The sequence below is a fragment of the Oncorhynchus masou genome, chromosome 29 (assembly GCF_036934945.1).
Source record: "Oncorhynchus masou masou isolate Uvic2021 chromosome 29, UVic_Omas_1.1, whole genome shotgun sequence".
NCBI lineage: Eukaryota > Metazoa > Chordata > Actinopteri > Salmoniformes > Salmonidae > Oncorhynchus > Oncorhynchus masou.
The window spans coordinates 17,946,709-17,967,032 of NC_088240.1; the positions used below are offsets into that span (position 1 = coordinate 17,946,709).

Consider the following 20,324-nt stretch of genomic DNA (forward strand, 5'->3'; position numbering starts at 1 on the left):
CAGCTGCTGTTGCTAACTCAACGACTAGGAGGTGTCACTTCTGTAGTGAATAAGAGTTCAAAGTGCATACCATTCGCAACCATAGCTCACGCTGATGTTGGCTTCGTTCTGTAGTTATTATCTGAACCATTCTGACATCGGACCGTCATCCTCACATCCTCGGAACAGGAGGTTATATTGTCGTTAAAGGCTTATATTGGAAGGGAGAGGAGGGCGTGTTTGAAAAGTTCATTCACAGGCGCGGGCCACTGATTGAGCAGAGCCATATCTTATGAAAACCCAAATCTCACATTTTAGAAGCTAAAATCACATTTCATCCCATCACAAATAATTTCATATTCAAACATTTAACGTCTTGAAACTCTGGGGGCGCTATTTCATTTTTGGATGAAAAACGTTCCCGTTTTAAACAAGATATTTTGTCACAAAAAGATGCTCGACTATGCATATAATTGATAGCTTTGGAAAGAAAATACTCTGAATTTTCCAGAACTGCAAAGATATTGTCTGTGGGTGCCCTAGAACGGGAGCTACAGGCAAAACCAAGATGAAACGGCAACAAGGAAACCAGCAGGATTTTTGAGGCTCCGTTTTCCATTGTCTCCTTATATGGCTGTGAATGCAAGAGGAATGAGCCTGCCCTTTCTGTCGTTTCCCCAAGGTGTCTGCAGCATTGTGACGTATTTGTAGGCATATCATTGGAAGATTGACCATAAGAGACTACATTTTCCAGGTGTCCGCCCGGTGTCCTCTGTCGAAATTGGTGCGTCTTTTTCAGCTGCTGGTATTTTTCCATACGATTCTGAAGGGAAAGCAGGCTTCCTCGAACTGCATATCAATGAAGAGATATGTGAAAAAACAACTTGAGGATTGATTCTAAACAACGTTTGCCATGTTTCGGTCGATATTATGGAGTTAATTCGGAAAAAGTTTGATGTTTTGGTGACTGAATTTTCGGTTCGTTTCGGTAGCCAAATGTGACGTACAAAACGGAGCAATTTCTCCTACACAAAGATTCTTTCAGGAAAAACTGAACATTTGCTATGTAACTGAGAGTCTCCTCATTGAAAACATCCGAAGCTCTTCAAAGGTAAATTATTTTATTTATTTGGTTATCTGGTTTTTGTGAAAATGTTGCGTGCTAAATGCTACTCAAAATGCTAAGCTAGCTTAGCATACTCTTACACAAATTAGTGATTTGCTATGGTTCAAAAGCATATTTTGAAAATCTGAGATGACAGTGTTGTTAAGAAAAGGCTAAGCTTGAGAGCAGGTGCATTATTTTCATTTTATTTGCGATTTTCAGAAATCTTTAACGTTGCGTTATGCTAATGAGCCTGAGGCTTTATTCACGATCCCGGATCCGGGATGGGGAGTATCAAGAGGTTAAATTGAACAACAATTCCATGTGAATCCGATAACTCTGATGTGTAGATTTTCCACTATAGAGTTTATGTCATCTTATCATTGATGAGAATGTCTCAGATGACAACTGAACTGACATCATATTCATTAAGTACCACTGCATATGTTCAATTGGTCGGATTACCAGAATATAGTTAATTTCCCCCCACCTTCTGATGTGCCCAGAATCTCTATGTTAACCAAGGGTTTTGCAAATGCAACATCAGTAGGGTAGAGAGAGGAAAAGGGGGAAAGAGGTATTTATGACTGTCATAAACCTACCCCCAGGCCAACATCATGACAGTCCCCCCATGTTGGGTTCAATCTTGCGATTAACCTGCATGTTGCAAACCAACATAAAAATGACCGTGGGTTGTCCTGGTTGTGGACCATCGTTGTGGTCTCCATCTGGTGGTAGACCCGGGTAGGGTTTCTGCGAATGAAATCCGCTCCATGGCTGGACAGCAGATGTCCAGTTGGTGGTCACTGTTGCAGGGTAGGGTAGGGTTTCTGCAAATGAAGAAGCACGCTCCATGGCTGGGCAGCGGATATCCGGATTGGGATCTCCGTTCCGGACCCGTCGTCTGGTCGTCCAGACTGGAAGATCTGGGCAGTAACTTAGGCAGATGTTAACAAAGCAAACACTCTCATGAAATATATGATTACATTTCCTCCCAAATGAGCGGCGTTGTGGCACTAACTGATGATTGTACGGGGAAGTTGTTTATGGCTCTATCACTTTCTGCTTGAGGAAGAAAATGAAACAAAATGAATGAAAGCATAAACAAAACAAAATATAGTTATGCCCCCTTAATCATCTAATTGGACTGTATTCTATCTGCGTCCATGGTCTTGGCAAAATGACCCTATCATGGCATTGTCTAATGTCATATCTAGGGCTTTCCTAAATTGCAGGGTGTTGCTTAGGGTACTATCCTAAGTTGATAACTATATGATACGTCTACAGCTGTAAGGCATTAGTTTTGGGCAGTCTACAGGGATGACCTATGGACTTCTGAAAAGAAAACTGGTGAAGAGTGCAGTGGAGATTCCCTTCCCCGTGTTGCACTCTGAGTGACTCCTATTTCGCTGTTATCAAAAGCAATTTAACTTGTGAGGTTACTAATCCTCTTACTGAGTGTTGCTGGACTGACTGTGGTATTAGTACTGGTACTCAAGGGGTCCAGTTGTCCTACCGATTTATTCTGAAATGTTATCCTACAGGAATACATGATTAGAGCATTTTACTAGTTGTCTTGTAGTGACTACTACACATGGCAAGGAATGATTATTGTTGCCATTTGTTTTGGAGGTGGACAAGTCCACTGGACTTCCTTTACGACCAGTGTGGTACACCTCAGTACTATCTTAGATTTGTTCTAAGATAATCCCCGTCTAGGGGCCTGTCTGCTCCTCACTGTTCTCAAAGGTGAGTTTACAACTAGATTTGATTTATGCTCTGGCGGCTTCATATGGTGTTGTCCATAGTCTCAACCCCCCAACCAGCCTCGATAAAGCTCATCATGGGTCTGGGCTACTATTTCCCCCCTTTGTGTCTCGGTTTGTCAGTGGCCGCGTTATTATGAGAGTGGCTGTAACCTTTCAACCAAATCTCCTGGTGTTTGTGCTTCAACACCATTAGTGGCTGTCGAGGTCTGTCAGTCACCACCACGTCCGCGTGTGGCAACCTCTTCAGTACCTGCGAACTGAGACAAGGATATTGGTCTGTGATATCGCAAAGTGTTTCACCAGTGGGAGTCATCGGGTCCGTTGCTGGACTGACACCATTAGTGTCATTGTAAGGGTTGACAGTCCCCCACAAAGCGGAAAGTGTATCATCGGAAGCAGAGTATACTCTGCGCATCAATGTTTTTCTTGCTGAGACGGCCGCAGTGCTTGCGGAAGTGTCCGCAGGGCAAGAGAAGTTCATCTCAACTATCGTATTGCATGACTGCAAGGAGGAGGGAAGTTGCTCATTCACAGAGACAGCTGGCTCGAAATCATGAAAATAATTTTCAATCAGATTGGCTGATGGAATGTGTCGAGATATCGTAATATCTCCTTGGATTGGATTCTGCCCCAAGAGGTTTCTAAACGTCTTTTTCCCAATGGGTGCTTTTGACAGATACCCCTCGTGAATGACTGCGTTGCAGCTAGCGTTAGGGGAGGACAGTGTGGTCGGTGGAGAAGGCACGGTGGCCTGTGACCATTCCTGGTTGGTTTTCCAATCCATCAATGGGAGAAACCGATCCATCAAGTCTGCTCCAAGTAGCAGGGGTACAGTTTCGAGGCTGGTAAAATACACAGGGTGGACGAGCGATACGTCCTTGAAGTGTAGTTTCAGCATGACTCTCAATGTGAGAGGCGAGGTAGTCTGAGTGACCCCTCGAAGTGTAGTGTCGCATTGTTCCACTTTTAACCACCGTTTAGTTGGCTTCAAAGCCCTTTTGAGATCACCAAACAATGTTTGAGAGATGAGTGATATTGTCGCACCCGAATCAATTAGCGCATGACAAATGAAGCAGTCCTCCAGGACTGTTTCCAGGTATGGTTGTTTCGATTCTAGTTTAGTGGACATATACCCCACAAAGTGGAGTGGTCATTCGCAATGACGTGATGTGTCAATTCTGTTCAAGGTGGAAGCAGATCGACTTTTCCGATTTTGAGTGGGCTTGGCTTTAACGAAGCGTTTGACCTTTTTCTTTGCAACTTTTGTATCAGAGTCTTGATCAAGCGGGCCATGGATAGGGTCTCAAGTGAGAGCGGGAGAGATTTTAATTTTAACGTCCTTGCTATGAGTGTTAATTCCTGCGGACCTGGTCCGGTAATTCCCAGTCTAGTCCTTGTGACTTATCTTTTACCCTTTTCTCAAATGTTTCTCGCTTTAGTTCCTCACCTACTGGAACTTCTAGAGAACATTGGTCTTTGAACATAACCCTTTGTCACCCTTGTGCTCTGACACTTTGTGTGGGTTGGGTGCAGGAACGTAGTGAACAAGTCGATTGTAGCGGTAGTCGTTTTGATAGCGACGTACTTTACAGTTATTTTGACCGCGGAGGTTATTGGAATCATGGTTTCATGGTAGAAACTGTTGTTGTGCATCATCTCTTAACGCTCCAATACCTGATAATGCACCCTCTAACTGGAGTGAGTGCTCCTGGTCAAACTTCAAAACCGAGTGGTCAGGGCACTTAGCGTTGCTAGCTTTTGATGCCTCAAATGCTGTGCTTGCAAGCTCTCTGAGTTGTGAGATAGGCAAGCCAATGCGTAGTCATTAAGCACGGGTTGCTGTTGTAGGCGAATGAACCTGGTCACGTGTCTATTCGACGTTCGCTTCAACAGGTGAACCCTGTCAGAACCCGTAGCGTTTGGGTAGCCATCCAAAGCGTACTCTATGTCAGCTAGGAATGTCTCAGTATCCTTTGGCTGACCTGGAACGGGGTGGGGAAATTCTTGACGAGTTTGTCAAGGTATTCCGCGTCAAGCGGGCGGAGAGGGTTGGCTTCATCCTGTGGGGAAAGTGGGGCCGAAAGGCCAAGAGGAGAAGCCAAGCTTTGGCTTTGTTGGCTAAGAGGCGCCATATTACTCAGTGCCGAATGGCCAAGAGGAGAAGACTGAGGGACACTTAATGGAGGCAATGTCTGAAACCTATCATCTTCACTCCTTTGAGTGCAGCGCTCTGGATGCTTGGATGGGTTGTCACGCTTTCTTCCACTTGCTTAGAAATCAAGATTTCCATCTACATCACCCAAGTTCTCGCATCATTCATTTGGATAGCGACTTCAATGAGTTCTGCTCCTGTTTGTAGATAACTCAACAGATATATCTAGTTTGGAGTGGACAACATCGTATTTAGTTTTGGCAAAATCGAGTTGTACCTGGAGACAACGATTTTGTTGAAGAGTTTGTGCTTGTTCATCGTCATAAGTATTTGCAATTACTTTAAATTGTTCAGATTTCAAACGCAGTTCCTCGACTAGCAGAATGTTTTAATTTCCTGCTTTTGTCAGTAGTTGATCAGTTCTCTCCACCTGTCCCCTCATGTTATCCATGTCTGGCACGTGCTTCAGCTGTGCACTGTGGTATTGGACCGATGCCACATTTGTATGGGGATACATCAGTGCAAAATTGGGGAGAACCGTCACAAAGCCTGTGTTTCATGGTTGATTTTGGAGACCGTTCGCAATTTCGGCTGTTTTTTTCACTAATGGCATAATTAGGGTTGGTATCGCTGCTGAGGTCAGAGATCAATCCTTTTATGGGTGGAGGTTTGATAATTAGCGGAGGAGTGGTGACCATCTCCTTTGATAGCTTGCACATTATCAGAAGAATTTTGAGGAAAAATGTTCCTTTTTTTTCTTTCAAAGCTTGGGTTTGGAATTCATTGGAAGCTGCAAAGACAAGTTTAATCTATTTATAGATGTTGACGAACCATCAGTACCGTACCAGTAATGTGGAAGTTGGACGTGAATGAATTTGCAAAAGCAAATTGAATGAATTAATCAATGCCAATGATTAATCCTACCTGGGTAGGCTATCTGGGTATTAAACTTTAATTAACCTGAGAAGTTGCTTCATCTAGGTTAATATGAGAAGTTTAAAAGTGTCTCATTTGATTGGAAGAACATTAAGTTATGTTCAACAAATTAACTTATTAAATTGAATGAGACAATAATCCATACAATCTCCATTGATTGGATATCATAAGTGTAAACAGTAAATCAAATGTTGGGAACATTCAACACTGGTACACTTCTCCGAAACCGAAACCACATGGGATTCCCACTGGGGCGGGGCTTCTGTCAGTACTGGATTACTGAATGGTTTTGCAAAAAAACAATTTGGGAATTAAACTTGAATTAACCTGAGAAGTTGCTTCATCTAGGTTAGTTTGGGAAAAGTTTACAATGTCTTATTTAGAAAACTCATCAATTTGGATATTATTTAAAATATCTATTTCAGAATGTAAATTGACAGATTTACACTTATTAGTTCAATTGGATAAGACATTGATATCCGTCTGGATATCATAAGTAATAAGATTTAAGTGTGACCTGAATAATTCTTCATGAACAAATATCCTGGGCACACGTCAGCGGTCAATGATATCACACGCTGAAATCAAACGGAACTACCCGGGGCGGGACTTCCGTTCAGCAAGGCGGAGGAATTTCAACGTAGCACAAGAAAACCAAATGGCTATGTTCCTTTGTTAGCTTCAGCAGGCAAGCTAAACCCTCCTTTGTGCCTGAAAATGCAGCACATAGGATTCGCTTGGCAAGGGAAAGATTTTACTTATAACGTATTATGTTCAAACCCTTTTCGGCGTTATTTGATGATGTTTTAACCAGAACATGTGGCAACAACAAAATGCGCCTTGGTCTACTCGCGAGAGAGACAGATATATATCGCTGGTCATGCTTATATCTCCTGAATTTCAATCGGCTGGCTCTTTGTCCTCGCTCGAGAAATTAATAATGACCGAGCCTACCCGCGTCTGAAACGCGCCAGGCAGAAATAGCCCTGCGCTCTATTTCTCAGATTTCTTTAATTAGCTTTCTCGGCCCTCCTACAGAAATGTATTCGCTTACGGTACCCACTGACTAGTCAGAGAACAACACGGAGGCGGGGAATCTTCAGCACACACACACACAATAATGCTTGTCTACCACTCCAAAAATGTGTTTAATAAACTTGGTATATTATGTCATCTGTTTTTCAATCTTATACAGGCTGAATCAAAATGAAAGCCTCATTCTATTTTAGATTCCTATCAGGGGGCACCAATAATGTCATGTCTTTGGCTATGCCGGATTAAGTGATATGACATGCTATTCTATAAAATAATTTCTCCGTAATTAATATTACCTGATTGAGCTAATCATGTAACTGTAATTAACTAGAGAGTCGGGGCACCACGAAATAATATTTATAGAGCTGATATCTTCAAAATAAAATCTTAAAGACCTAGTAATATTTTACATCAATAGCAGTCAATATTAATTGTCATCTTAACTGAAACTCATCTGAAAGTTGTAAATTCTTGGTTATCTGCACAAACCCTGGCTAACAAGTTGAATCAGCAATACAAAATTGGGTTTAATTATTTATTTACTAAATACCTAACTAATCACACAGAATTACACATACATATAATTAATCATGACTTGATTACAAATGACATCATAAAGGAAAACGTCCCTCGCGGGCGGAACAGATATGACAGCTTGTTACACAAAAGAAAAGGGGCTGGGTTTGAGTGAAAGAGCGGGAAGACTGAGGAACAAAGGGCGAAGCTGTGCTATCTTAAATACAGTATCGTGTGCATTCTAAATTACCGGCCATTTGGAAAAGGAAAATGCAATAAATATTTACTCTGAACTGCGCTTCGGTAGGTTGGTGGTAGATGGAAGGCCGTGTTGCCAAACCGAGTCCTTTGAAGGATGTCTCTGGTGGTCAATTGCAAACGTTGTATTAATGTCGTTATGTGGTAGACGGGATATGTGGTAGACGGTCTGTTCCTTCCTAACCTGCGTTTGCAGCTGCTGTTGCTAACTCAACGGCTAGGAGGTATCACTTCTGTAGTGAATAAGAGTTCAAAGTTCATACCATTCGCAACCAAAGCTCACGCTGATGTTGGCTTTGTTCTGTAGTTATTATCTGAACCATTCTGACATCAGACCGTCGTCCTCACATCCTCGGAACAGGAGGTTATATTGTCGTCAAGGGATTATATTGGAAGGGGGAGGAGGGCGTGTTTGAAACGTTTTATAGCCCATATCCCTTCACAGGGCTGGCCACTGATTGAGCAGAGTCCTTTCTTATGAAAACCCAGATCTCACTTTTTAGAAGCTAAAATCACATTTAATCTATTCACGAATAATTTCATATTCAAACATTTAAATTGAACAACAATTCCATGTGAATCCGATAAGTCTGATGTGTAGACTTTCCACTGTAGAGTTTATGTCATCTTATCATTGATGAGAATGTCTCAGATGACAACCGAACTGACATCATATTCATTAAGTACCACCGCATATGTTCAAATGGTTCAAATGATTACCAGAATATAGTTCATTTCCCCCCACCTTCTGATGTTCCCAGAATCTCTGTTAACCAAGAGATAGGAAAAAGGGGGAAAGAGGAATTTATGCCTGTCATAAACCGACCCCCAGGCCAACGTCATGACACTACTCTACCTCTCACTCTGTTTCCCTGTAATACATATGGTCTATTCTACGTCTCACTCTGTTTCACTGTCATACATACAGTCTACTCTATGTCTCACTCTGTTTCTTTCTCAATCTGTCTGTCTCTCCCTGTCTCTTTCTCAATCTGCCTGTCTCTCCCTGTCTTGTTCTCAATCTGCCTTTCTCTCTCTGTCTCTTTCTCAATCTGCCTGTCTCTCTCTGTCTCTTTCTCAATCTGCCTGTCTCTCTCTGTCTATTTCTCAAACTGCCTGTCTCTCTCTGTCTCTTTCTCAATCTGCCTTTCTCTCTCTGCCTGTCTCTCTCTGTCTCTTTCTCAATCTGCCTGTCTCTCTCTCTGTCTCTTTCTCAATCTGCCTGTCTCTCTCTGTCTCTTTCTCAATCTGCCTTTCTCTCTCTGCCTGTCTCTCTCTGTCTCTTTCTCAATCTGCCTGTCTCTCTCTGTCTCTTTCTCAATCTGCCTGTCTCTCTCTGTCTCTTTCTCAATCTCCCTGTCTCTCTCTGTCTCTTTCTCAATCTGCCTTTCTCTCTCTGTCTCTTTCTCAATCTGCCTTTCTCTCTCTGTCTCTTTCTCAATCTGCCTTTCTCTCTCTGCCTGTCTCTCTCTGTCTCTTTCTCAATCTGCCTGTCTCTCTCTGTCTCTTTCTCAATCTGCCTTTCTCTCGCTGTCTCTTTCTCAATCTGCCTTTCTCTCTCTGTCTCTTTCTCAATATGCCTTTCTCTCTCTGTCTCTTTCTCAATCTGCCTTTCTCTCTCTGCCTGTCTCTCTCTGTCTCTTTCTCAATCTGCCTGCCTCTCTCTGTCTCTTTCTCAATCTCCCTGTCTCTCTCTGTCTCTTTCTCAATCTGCCTGTCTCTCTCTGTCTCTTTCTCAATCTGCCTTTCTCTCTCTGTCTCTTTCTCAATCTGCCTTTCTCTCTCTGTCTCTTTCTCAATCTGCCTTTCTCTCTCTGTCTCTTTCTCAATCTGCCTGTCTCTCTCTGTCTCTTTCTCAATCTGCCTGTCTCTCTCTGTCTCTTTCTCAATCTGCCTGTCTCTCTCTGTCTCTTTCTCAATCTGTCTGTCTCTCTCTGTCTCTTTCTCAATCTGCCTTTCTCTCTCTGTCTCTTTCTCAATCTGCCTTTCTCTCTCTGCCTGTCTCTCTCTGTCTCTTTCTCAATCTGCCTTTCTCTCTGTCTCTTTCTCAATCTGCCTGTCTCTCTCTGTCTCTTTCTCAATCTGCCTTTCTCTCTCTGTCTCTTTCTCAATCTGCCTTTCTCTCTCTGTCTCTTTCTCAATCTGCCTGTCTCTCTCTGTCTCTTTCTCTCTCTGCCTGTCTCTCTCTGTCTCTTTCTCTCTCTGCCTGTCTCTCTCTGTCTCTTTCTCAATCTGCCTGTCTTTCTCTGTTTCTCTATCTCTCAGATGGCCACCTGCTTATCATCCAACTGTGGATCATTCTCTCTCTGCTGGTTCACTCAATCTGAGCTTCATCGATTAGTTTATCTGAAGGCAGTTTTGAGAGCAGTGCCCTGTAAAAGGCTTATACCGGATACTGAAAACCCAGCAGGAACAAAGAGGAACTTCAGGAGGATTTGGTCTCTCTCCCCGTGTTCCATCAGAACAGCTGTGTGCCACTGATATCACACTTTGAGCTTTAAAAGAAAGCCTTCCTCTATCGACTGCGAAAGTAACTTCATTGAGCTTATGTTGTGCTGTCTGAAGTTGGAATCCATCAACAGTACTTTGCTAGTTATTATATCATTCAGCAGGTGATGGCTGCAGGCTCTGATTTATCACACAGGTCTTACTTGTATCAACAAACACATTGCCTAAAAGATGACATCACGCTGTGATATGCAATAACAAAAATGTTCTCTCTCGATCTCTCTCTCTCTCTCTCTCTTTTCCTCTCTCGTTCTCTCTAATTAAATATGTTACACGGGAAGCCAATTAGTTTCCCTGTGTGCTGGGTGGCTTTGTAGGGAACAGCCATAACTCCCTGAGCACATTTACTTTTGTCATCCTGCTGGCTGTTTGAACTAGGAGAGGAGAGGAGCAAATTCTCTCCTTAATTACCCCTGGGATACAACCTGCCAGTCCTTATCAATATGGACCATCACACACACATTCCCCCTTCTCAGAGAGCGAGAAAGGGAAGAGAGAAAGGAAGGGAAGAGAGAGAGGTAGCGGAGACAGAGAGAGACCAGTTTGTTGAATGTCCAGTTTGTTGAATATTTCCTCAAGTTTCTCTCCCCAATACACAGTAGCCTAGCAACCTCGGCCTCATGCACCAACATTTCCAAATGAAAACAACACACAGATATCTTACTGGTTATATTTTTCCCATTTTAAGGCACAGCACAAATTTCTCCTTAGCTTACACAGTCAGCGGGGAGCGGAGACGATGGGAAACTACATAAACGGAGGTAGTAGTTGTGATTGTTTAGAGGTGGGGTAAGCCACACTAAATCCATGTGCATACGTGTTCACAGGGAAGTAAACATGACACCCACTGAGTTTGCCTTGTTAAAATCACACAAATCAACACCATCGTGTAGACATAGTCATTTTGGGGGGTTAACTAACTGCCTTGCTCAAGGGCAGAACAACAGATCGTTTGCCTTGTCAGCTCCGGGATTCGAACTGGCAACCTTCCAGTTACTGGCCCAATGCGCTAACCACCGGGACACCGGCCACCCTATCACCCTCCAAACGCTGAAATGGCACCCTATTCCCTAAACAGTGCAGTACTTTTGACCAGGGCCCATAGAGCTTTATATAGGGGACAGGGTGCCATTTGGAACCTAGGAGGATTCTACTTGTGACCGATAGCCTGTCTTTGGCACTGTTTCTAGCCTGCCTTTGGCACTGTCTCTAGTCTGTCTTTGGCACTGTCTCTAACCTGTCTTTGGCACTGTTTCTAGCCTGCCTTTGGCACTGTCTCTAGCCTGTTTTTGGCACTGTCTCTGGCCTGTCTTTGCCACTGTCTCTAGCCTGTCTTTGGCACTGTCTCTAGCCTGCCTTTGGCACTGTCTCTAGCCTGTCGTTGGCACTGTCTCTAGCTTGTCTTTGTCACTGTCTCTAGCCTGTCTTTGGCACTGTCTCTAGCCTGCCTTTGGCACTGTCTCTAGCCTGTCTTTGGCACTGTCTCTAGCTTGTCTTTGTCACTGTCTCTAGCCTGTCTTTGGCACTGTCTCTAGCCTGCCTTTGGCACTGTCTCGAGCCTGTCTTTGTCACTGTCTCTAGCCTGTCTTTGGCACTGTCTCTAGCCTGCCTTTGGCACTGTCTCGAGCCTGTCTTTGGCACTGTCTCTAGCCTGTCTTTGGCACTGTCTCTAGTCTGTCTTTGGCACTGTCTCTAGTCTGTCTTTGGCACTGTCTCTAGCCTGCCTTTGGCACTGTCTCGAGCCTGTCTTTGGCACTGTCTCTAGCCTGTCTTTGGCACTGTCTCTAGTCTGTCTTTGGCACTGTCTCTAACCTGTCTTTGGCACTGTCTCTAACCTGTCTTTGGCACTGTCTCTAGCCTGCCTTTGGCACTGTCTCTAGCCTGTCTTTGGCACTGTCTCTAGCTTGTCTTTGTCACTGTCTCTGGCCTGTCTTTGCCACTGTCTCTAGCCTGTCTTTGGCACTGTCTCTAGCCTGCCTTTGGCACTGTCTCTAGCCTGTCTTTGGCACTGTCTCTAGCTTGTCTTTGTCACTGTCTCTAGCCTGTCTTTGGCACTGTCTCTAGCCTGTCTTTGTCACTGTCTCTAGCCTGTCTTTGGCACTGTCTCTAGCCTGCCTTTGGCACTGTCTCGAGCCTGTCTTTGGCACTGTCTCTAGCCTGCCTTTGGCACTGTCTCTAGCCTGCCTTTGGCACTGTCTCTAGTCTGTCTTTGGCACTGTCTCTAACCTGTCTTTGGCACTGTCTCTAGCCTGCCTTTGGCACTGTCTCTAGCCTGTCTTTGGCACTGTCTCTAGCTTGTCTTTGTCACTGTCTCTGGCCTGTCTTTGCCACTGTCTCTAGCCTGTCTTTGGCACTGTCTCGAGCCTGTCTTTGGCACTGTCTCTAGCCTGCCTTTGGCACTGTCTCAAGCCTGCCTTTGGCACTGTCTCTAGCCTGTCTTTGTCACTATCTCTAGCCTGCCTTTGGCACTGTCTCCAGATTGTCTTTGTCACTGTCTCTAGCCTGTCTTTGGCACTGTCTCTAGCCTGTCTTTGGCACTGTCTCTAGCCTGTCTTTGGCACTGTCTCTAGCCTGTCTTTGGTACCATCTCTAGCCTGCCTTTGGCACTGTCTCTAGCCTGTCTTTGGTACCGTCTCTAGCTTGTCTTTGTCACTGCTTGTCACATCCACCTTATTACCACATATACTGAACAATGTGCAATAAGAATAAACATTACTCTTCAGCAATATGAGTGCACTGGGGCTAGCAGACACTTTTTACTGGGATAGGTTTTATTATTTTAATAAAAAATGTACCACAGTGATCATCTGTCATCCAGCCTACTTTACAATGTCATAAGCATGATACGACAGGTGACAACTGTCAAGCACTTCCATAAGAGATAATAATCACTTTATGACCTGCTATAAGACTGTCTTATTGTATGTTGTGATGTACTACAGCTAGTGAGAAGGGTTTCCAGGCGACCTGAGTTGCTGTGTTATAGCCGTGTTAGATGACTTGTCAGGAGTTACGTCTTTTGATATGATAGCTCATGCTGTTGCAGCACCTAGTCATGCATGATGGGAGGAGTTACCTTAGCACAAACCAGGCTCAACTACATTTCTACTCCATTGATTCACAAAATGTATTGAAATTTCATTAATTTATTTCAGAATCGGATTTGAAAACAAAGGGTAATTTGCAGTCAAATTAATTTTCAATTTCTCACCTGAATTGACTGAATTGAAATGGAATCCATCCCAGCCCTGCAAAAAAGAGCTTAAATCAAGTATGACTGTCTGCTTCACAATGACAAGAGGGCTTGAAGCATGTGGGAGTCATCTGAGTCTGTTAGAGCTGAACCTCTAGTCCTCTGGTCAAGGAGGCTTGGCTTGCTATGAAATCACTCAACCCTCTATGAGATTCCACCAGCATACAGCACTGTCTGTTTGTCTGCCTGCCTACTTCAGTCTACTGCTCTATAAATACCAGAATACACAGGGACAAAGAGAAAGTGAGAGAAACAGATTAGAGTGGTTGAGTGAGAAAGTGAGCAAGTGTTAGGGTGACTGAGTGACTAAAGATGATGGCAGCAGCTGCGGTCTTGGATATTCCCCATCAGTGTGTGTCGGATAATGTGTGTGATTCTGAGGGGCATGCTAAATATAGTGTGTGTTACATACAGGGCAGTGAAGGGCCTCCTCAGGCTTAAGACTCTCCCGTCTCTGTACACAGCCTCAGTTTGTACCAACTGCTGTTGTTGACAGAGTGCTGGTCAAACACATACACCACACAAAACACACATCACAACACACACACACCACACTACATACACACTCACTTCCTGAAGGGCCGCCCCCAGGTGGTAAGGGTAGGTAACAACACATCCGCCACCCTGATCCTCAACACAGGAGCCCCTCAGGGGTGCATGCTCAGTCCCCTCCTGTACTCCCTATTCACTCGTGACTGCACGGCCAGGCACGACTCCAACACCATCATTAAGTTTGCCGATGACACAACAGTGGTAGGCCTGATCATCGACAATGATGAGACAGCCTATAGGGAGGAGGTCAGAGACCTGGCCATGTGGTGCCAGAATAACAACCTCTTCTTCAATGTGATCAAGACAAAGGAGATGATTGTGGACTACAGGAAAAAGAGGACCGAGCATGCCCACATTCTCATTGACGAGGCTGCAGTGGAGCAGGTTGAGAGCTTCAAGTTCCTTGGTGTCCACATCAACAACAAACTAACATGGTTCAAGCTAGAGGTCGACCGAATATGATATTTCAACACCAATACCGATTATTGGAGGACCAAAAAAAGCCGATACCAAATAATATATATATTTATTTATTTATAATAATCACAATTTTAACTTAATATAATATAATCTATTTCGTCTCAAATAAATAATGAAACATGTTCAATTTGGTTTAAATAATGCAAAAACAACATAGTGTTGGAGAAGAAAGTAAAAGTGCAATATGTGCCATGTAAAAAAGCTAACGTTTAAGTTCCTTGCTCAGAACATGAGAACATATGAAAGCTGGTGGTTCAATATTCCCAGTTAAGAAGTTTTAGGTTGTAGTTATTATAGGAATTATTGTGCGTCAACTATTTCTCTCTATACCATTTGTATTTATGGTGTTTATGTTTTTATGTTTATGGTTAGCTACATTTGTGCAAAGATTGTGGGTTTTTTTGCAATGCGTTTTTGTTAAAACATTACCCGTTTGGCGAAGTAGAAGTAGGCTGTGATTCGATGATAAATTAACAGGCACCGCATTGATTATATGCAACGCAGGACAAGCTACTTAACCTAGTAATATCATCAACCATGTGTAGTTAATCACTAGTTATGTGAAGATTGATTGTTTTTTATGAGATAAGTTTAATGCTAGTTAGCAACATACAATGGCTCCTTGCAGCCACAAGGTCCTTTTGATGCTGCATTTGCTTAACAGGTGGTCAGCCTGCCACACAATTTCCTCATGGATTGCAATGTAATCTGCCATAATCGTTGTCCAAAAAGCCTGATTACTGATTGTTATGAAAACTTGAAATCGGCCCTAATTAAATCAGTCATGCCAATTAATCGGTCAACCTCTAATCCAAGCACACCAAGACAGCCGTGACGACGGCACGACAAAACCTTTTCCCCCTCACGAGACTGAGAAGATTTGGCATGGGTCCTGAGATCCTCAAAAAGTTCTACAGCTGCACCATCGAGAGCATCCTGACTGGTTGCATCACTGCCTGGTATGGCAACTGCTTGGCCCCTGACCGCATGGCACCACAGAGGGTAGTGTATACGGCCCAGTACATCACTGGGAATAAGCTGCCTGCCATCCAGGACCTCTACACCAGGCGGTGTCAGAGGAAGGCCTTAAATATTGTCAAAGACTCCAGCCACCCTAGTCATAGACTGTTTTCCCTGCTACCACACGGCAAGTGGTACCGGAGTGCCAAGTCTATGTCCAAGAGGCTTCTAAACAGTTTTTATACCCAAGAAATAACATGAAACACAAACCGGCTGCGCGCGTGTGCGCTATCGTGCATAAATGTATTTTGGCCCCCAACAACAAACGCGATCACGACACGCAGGTTAAAATATCAAAACAAACTCTGAACCAATGACATTAATTTGGGGACTGTTCGAAAAGCATTAAACATGTATGGCAATTTAGCTAGTTAGCTTGCACTTGCTAGCTAATTTGTCCTGGGATATAAACATTGAGTTGTTATTTTACCTGAATTGCACAAGGACCTCTACTCCGACAATTACACATAAAACGGCCAACCAAATCGTTTCTAGTCATCTCTCCTCCTTCCAGGCTTTTTCATCTTTGAACTTATATGGTGATTGCATCTAAACTTTCATAGTATTACCACGACATCCGGCAACAAAGTTCATCTTTCAATCACCCACGTGCGTATAACCAATGAGGAGATGGCACGTGGGTACCTGCTTCTATAAACCAATGAGGAGATGACTTTCAGCGTGATCTGCGTCAGAAATAGGAACGACTTCTATTTTAGCCCTTGGCGTCGCAGACGCTCGTTGGCGCGCGAGCAGTGTGGGTACAATAATTGAATAACATGGATTTCTAAATGTATTTTGTGACGCTCACGCACGCGACGTGTCCGGTCTGGTCAGCATGTAAGACTCCCGAACATCCTGAACATCTAAGCAAATTGCTACCAAGACTATTTGTCCCACCCACTTTTATGACGCTGCTACTCTCTGTTATTATGATCCATGCATAGTCACTTTAATAACTCCTACATGAACATATTACCTCAACTAACCGATACCTCCGACATTTTTTTAACTGTTGGTTAGGGGCTCGCAAGTAAGCATTTCACAGTAAGGTAACCTGTTGTATTCAGCTCATGTGACTAATACAATTTGATTTGATGGGCCAGTTGCATAAAGGCTGGTATCCATGCTGAGTAGATATAGCCTCAAATCAATTAACGATCTGATTCCCAATAATTATTTCTAACCAACATTCCCTCTCCCTTAATCTATTCTGGTTGGTGCGGTGTACAATTCACCTCCACTCCTGTTTGACAAGAAGCCATCATGTCCTGATAATTCTTGGTTTGTAAGGATAATGGTTTTGTATCACAACCTTATTCGTATGTCAAAATCATTTCTCTGATTACATTTCTCAGACACCTGACACCAACCCGTTTCTCATAGTTATTCAGAGTTAATTTTCAATACGGTACAGCAGCATGTCAATATCATTCAATGATAGAAGGATGGATGGAGGAGCTGGAAGGGATTGCTCTCTTTGGGAAATTCTCAAGCTATCAAATGTCCCGCCACAGTGGAATATCTGATCTGAGAGACGGTCACACACACACACACACACACACACACACACACACACACACACACACACACACACACACACACACACACACACACACACACACACACACACACACACACACACACACACACACACACACACTGCCCTTGCTCTAGACAACAGATCAAAATGAGCATGGGAAAAAGCCACCTTGTTCGAAGTGGACAGATACAGCTCGAACATTGAGTTTTCCAGATTGATAAAGTGCAATGCTGACCTTGTGGAGCAGCCACAAAGCTTCAGTCTCCTGACTGCACTGGAGATTGGCTTCATTTAGGCTAAATATTGCAGTAGTAATGTCTGTCAACAATTTCTTTAAGGATGGGTGGTAGTCATGGTTTTAAAGGGGGATAGGGGTGTATTTCCAGGAGTGACGATTTCCTTTCTGAATGAGTGTAATGTTCTCCAGCATTGGGATTCGTTGTGACTAGATTGGATACATGAGTGCTTAATGCGCTGTTGCTTTTTCTGCTGCTAAATTAATTAGCTACATCACTGCGCACACACTCATACACACACACACACACACACACACACACACACACACACACACACACACACACACACACACACACACACACACACACACACACACACACACACACACACACACACACACACACACATATATACATGCACACACACACAACCACACACAGAGACAGAGACACACTGTATGAAAACACACTAGACTAGAGCTATTGTAATTATTTTGTGGAGAAGTCTTTGCATCTGCACTCGGGTTGACCTACAATTCTTAGAAAGATAGGGGACATTGATTACTGTAGCAATCATTATGTTCCAGCCCTTTTAAATGTTATTAATTGCAACCAATTCATGATTCTATTATATATAATTTGATTTATTAAATACATTTATGGAATAGCATCATGGAAACATTTGCATTTGCATTACGCATGTAATAATGATTAACTTTTTTGTAAAATTGTTTTGTTTTGTTTCAGGCTCGGATTAACTTCGATATTTGGAATGGGCCTATCGATAAACGAAATATCAAGGAATCTGTAGTTTGAGCGCCTATTGCTGGTGAACTGGATTTTGTGTCAGATTGACGAAAATGAAAAGGTTGTTCAAATCAAACTGTAGGCCTATTGGTCGCGTAAACAATGTAGCAGATGTTATAGGGGTTGCAGCGAAATGCTTGTGTTACCAGCTCCCAACAATGCAGTAAACATGTCTTACAAGTACACAAATAATAATAAACAACTAGAAACAAGAAAATCACGAATGTCAGGACGAATCCAGTTCATAACAAACCAAAGCACTGCTTTTGTGTATCGTTTTTTCCGTGTTTGATCACTTAGTTTAGGTTTATGAATAAACATAAATATAGGTGGCCCTGCTCCTCACCTTTCTGTTTGACATGCTGCGGTTTGAGCACCACGGACTCGTTTCCACAGGTGGTGATGTTTGTGAGTCCCAGACTGACGTTCATTGTTCTGTTTGATGCAGCGCCTTGCGCTCCCACACACTCCAAGAACGTAGAGGTCTCGTTCAGTGTTCGTAAATCCATTTTGAGGGTTAAAGAAAAATGTCAGAAGTGCACATTATATTCGTGCTATGTGCGAGCATCTGTTTTGGTCAAATGACTGCGTCCCATAGAAATCCACCAAAATATTTTTAAGTGGTCTAATTCTTTCCCAAAATTATCCAACCAAATGATTGCTTACTTTGTCTGTAGATGTTCCAAAGTATAGTTCTACTTTAACCATTTAGTGGGCATCCTTGAAGTTTCCAGTTGACAGTTTTCACCCCGGAGTTGAAAGGATCTCTGCTTTGCTGTAGGTTCGGGGATCCCACCTTTCCGCTGCGCCTCGCTGGTGACTGTGTCTCGGACTGCAGCGGTGAGGTTATGGGGGACAGCTGAGTGCGTGGGAAGGTGGGGGGAGTAGTTTGGGGGTGGGGGTGCTGCGTTTGGATGCAGTGGTGGATTCAGCATTTTTTTTAATTGACCGCACAGAAGATGTCTGTATTTGTCGCTAATACAGGACCAGTAAAGCACTACTTGTGTGTGAGAAAAAAATAACTACATGTATTTGAGTGTTTACCAGCTTTTGTAATTTGAGTCTGATAATTATCTGTACAAAACAGTTAATCTGATAATGTGTGTGGAATATAAAAATATTGTTTTCCAGTTTAAAAAAAAATACTTTGCAAATGCATCTTATTTCAATGTGAAAGCTATAATGGTCTAGTCATTCCTTTTCCATTGACACTCTTATCCAGAGCAACATATAATAGTGAGTGCATACATTTTCCATACTGGTCCCCCATGGGAATTAAACCCACAACCCTAGCATTGCAAGGGCCATACTCTACCAACTAAGCCAGATCATCACACAACCACTTTGTCTCAATGTACTCAATTACTGTATTGTGCATTGTTTTTATTTATGGTGATGAAAAGTCCACCGTACAAACTTAGATTACCAGCAAATGTACAATACAGTAATGTACATTTATGGTTCGTAAGGATGGTAAATTAATACTGCACAAAAAGTGGTTGTTTTCCATGTTATTGGATCAAGAACAACATCTAATTGATGTGGATGTTTTGTGTCTTTGACCATAACTTTGCACCTTTTGATGTAAATGTTTTAGGACAGGATGTGTTCTTTCTGGATTCCATTAGTCAGCAGCATACCACCCTGCATACCACTGCTGGCTTGCTTCTGAAGCTAAGCAGGGTTGGTCCTGGTCAGTTCCTGGATAGGAGACCAGATGCTGCTGGAAGTGGTGTTGGAGGGCCAGTAGGAGGCACTCTTTCCTCTGGCCTAAAATAAAATATCCCAATGGCCTAGGGCAGTGATTGGGGTCACTGTGCAGTGATTGGGGTCACTGCCCTGTGTAGGGTGGGGTGTTAAAAGGGTGTCCTGACTCTCTGAGGTCATTAAAGATCCCATGGCACTTATTGTAGGGGTGTTAACCACAGTGTCCTGGCTAAATTCCCAATCTGGCCCTCAAACCATCATGGTCACCTAATAATCCCCAGTTTACAATTGGCTCATTATTCCCCAGGCTGTTAATGAGAATATGTTCTCAGTCAACTTACCTGGTAAAATAACAAAGAAATAATTCCAGAGAAAGGTACAGGGCAACAAGTCTTACAACTATTGAATCCTGCAAGATACGGTTCTTCATTATACTGTTCTGCCTGTGCTACAGATGTCTATAATCGG

The 20,324-nt window shown here is 43.2% G+C and overlaps 1 protein-coding gene across 1 annotated transcript in view; it reads right to left on the minus strand.

Annotated features, from left to right (window-relative positions):
- The window catches only part of LOC135519094 (cholecystokinin receptor-like), a 44,151-nt gene extending 25,190 nt beyond the window's left edge, over positions 1-18,961 (minus strand). Inside the window, exon 1 of the mRNA XM_064944152.1 lies at positions 18,496-18,961. Within this exon, the coding sequence (XP_064800224.1) occupies positions 18,496-18,658 (163 nt within the window). The 5' untranslated portion in view covers positions 18,659-18,961. The remainder of the gene's footprint in view (positions 1-18,495) is intronic.
- Positions 18,962-20,324: the final 1,363 nt, after the last annotated feature.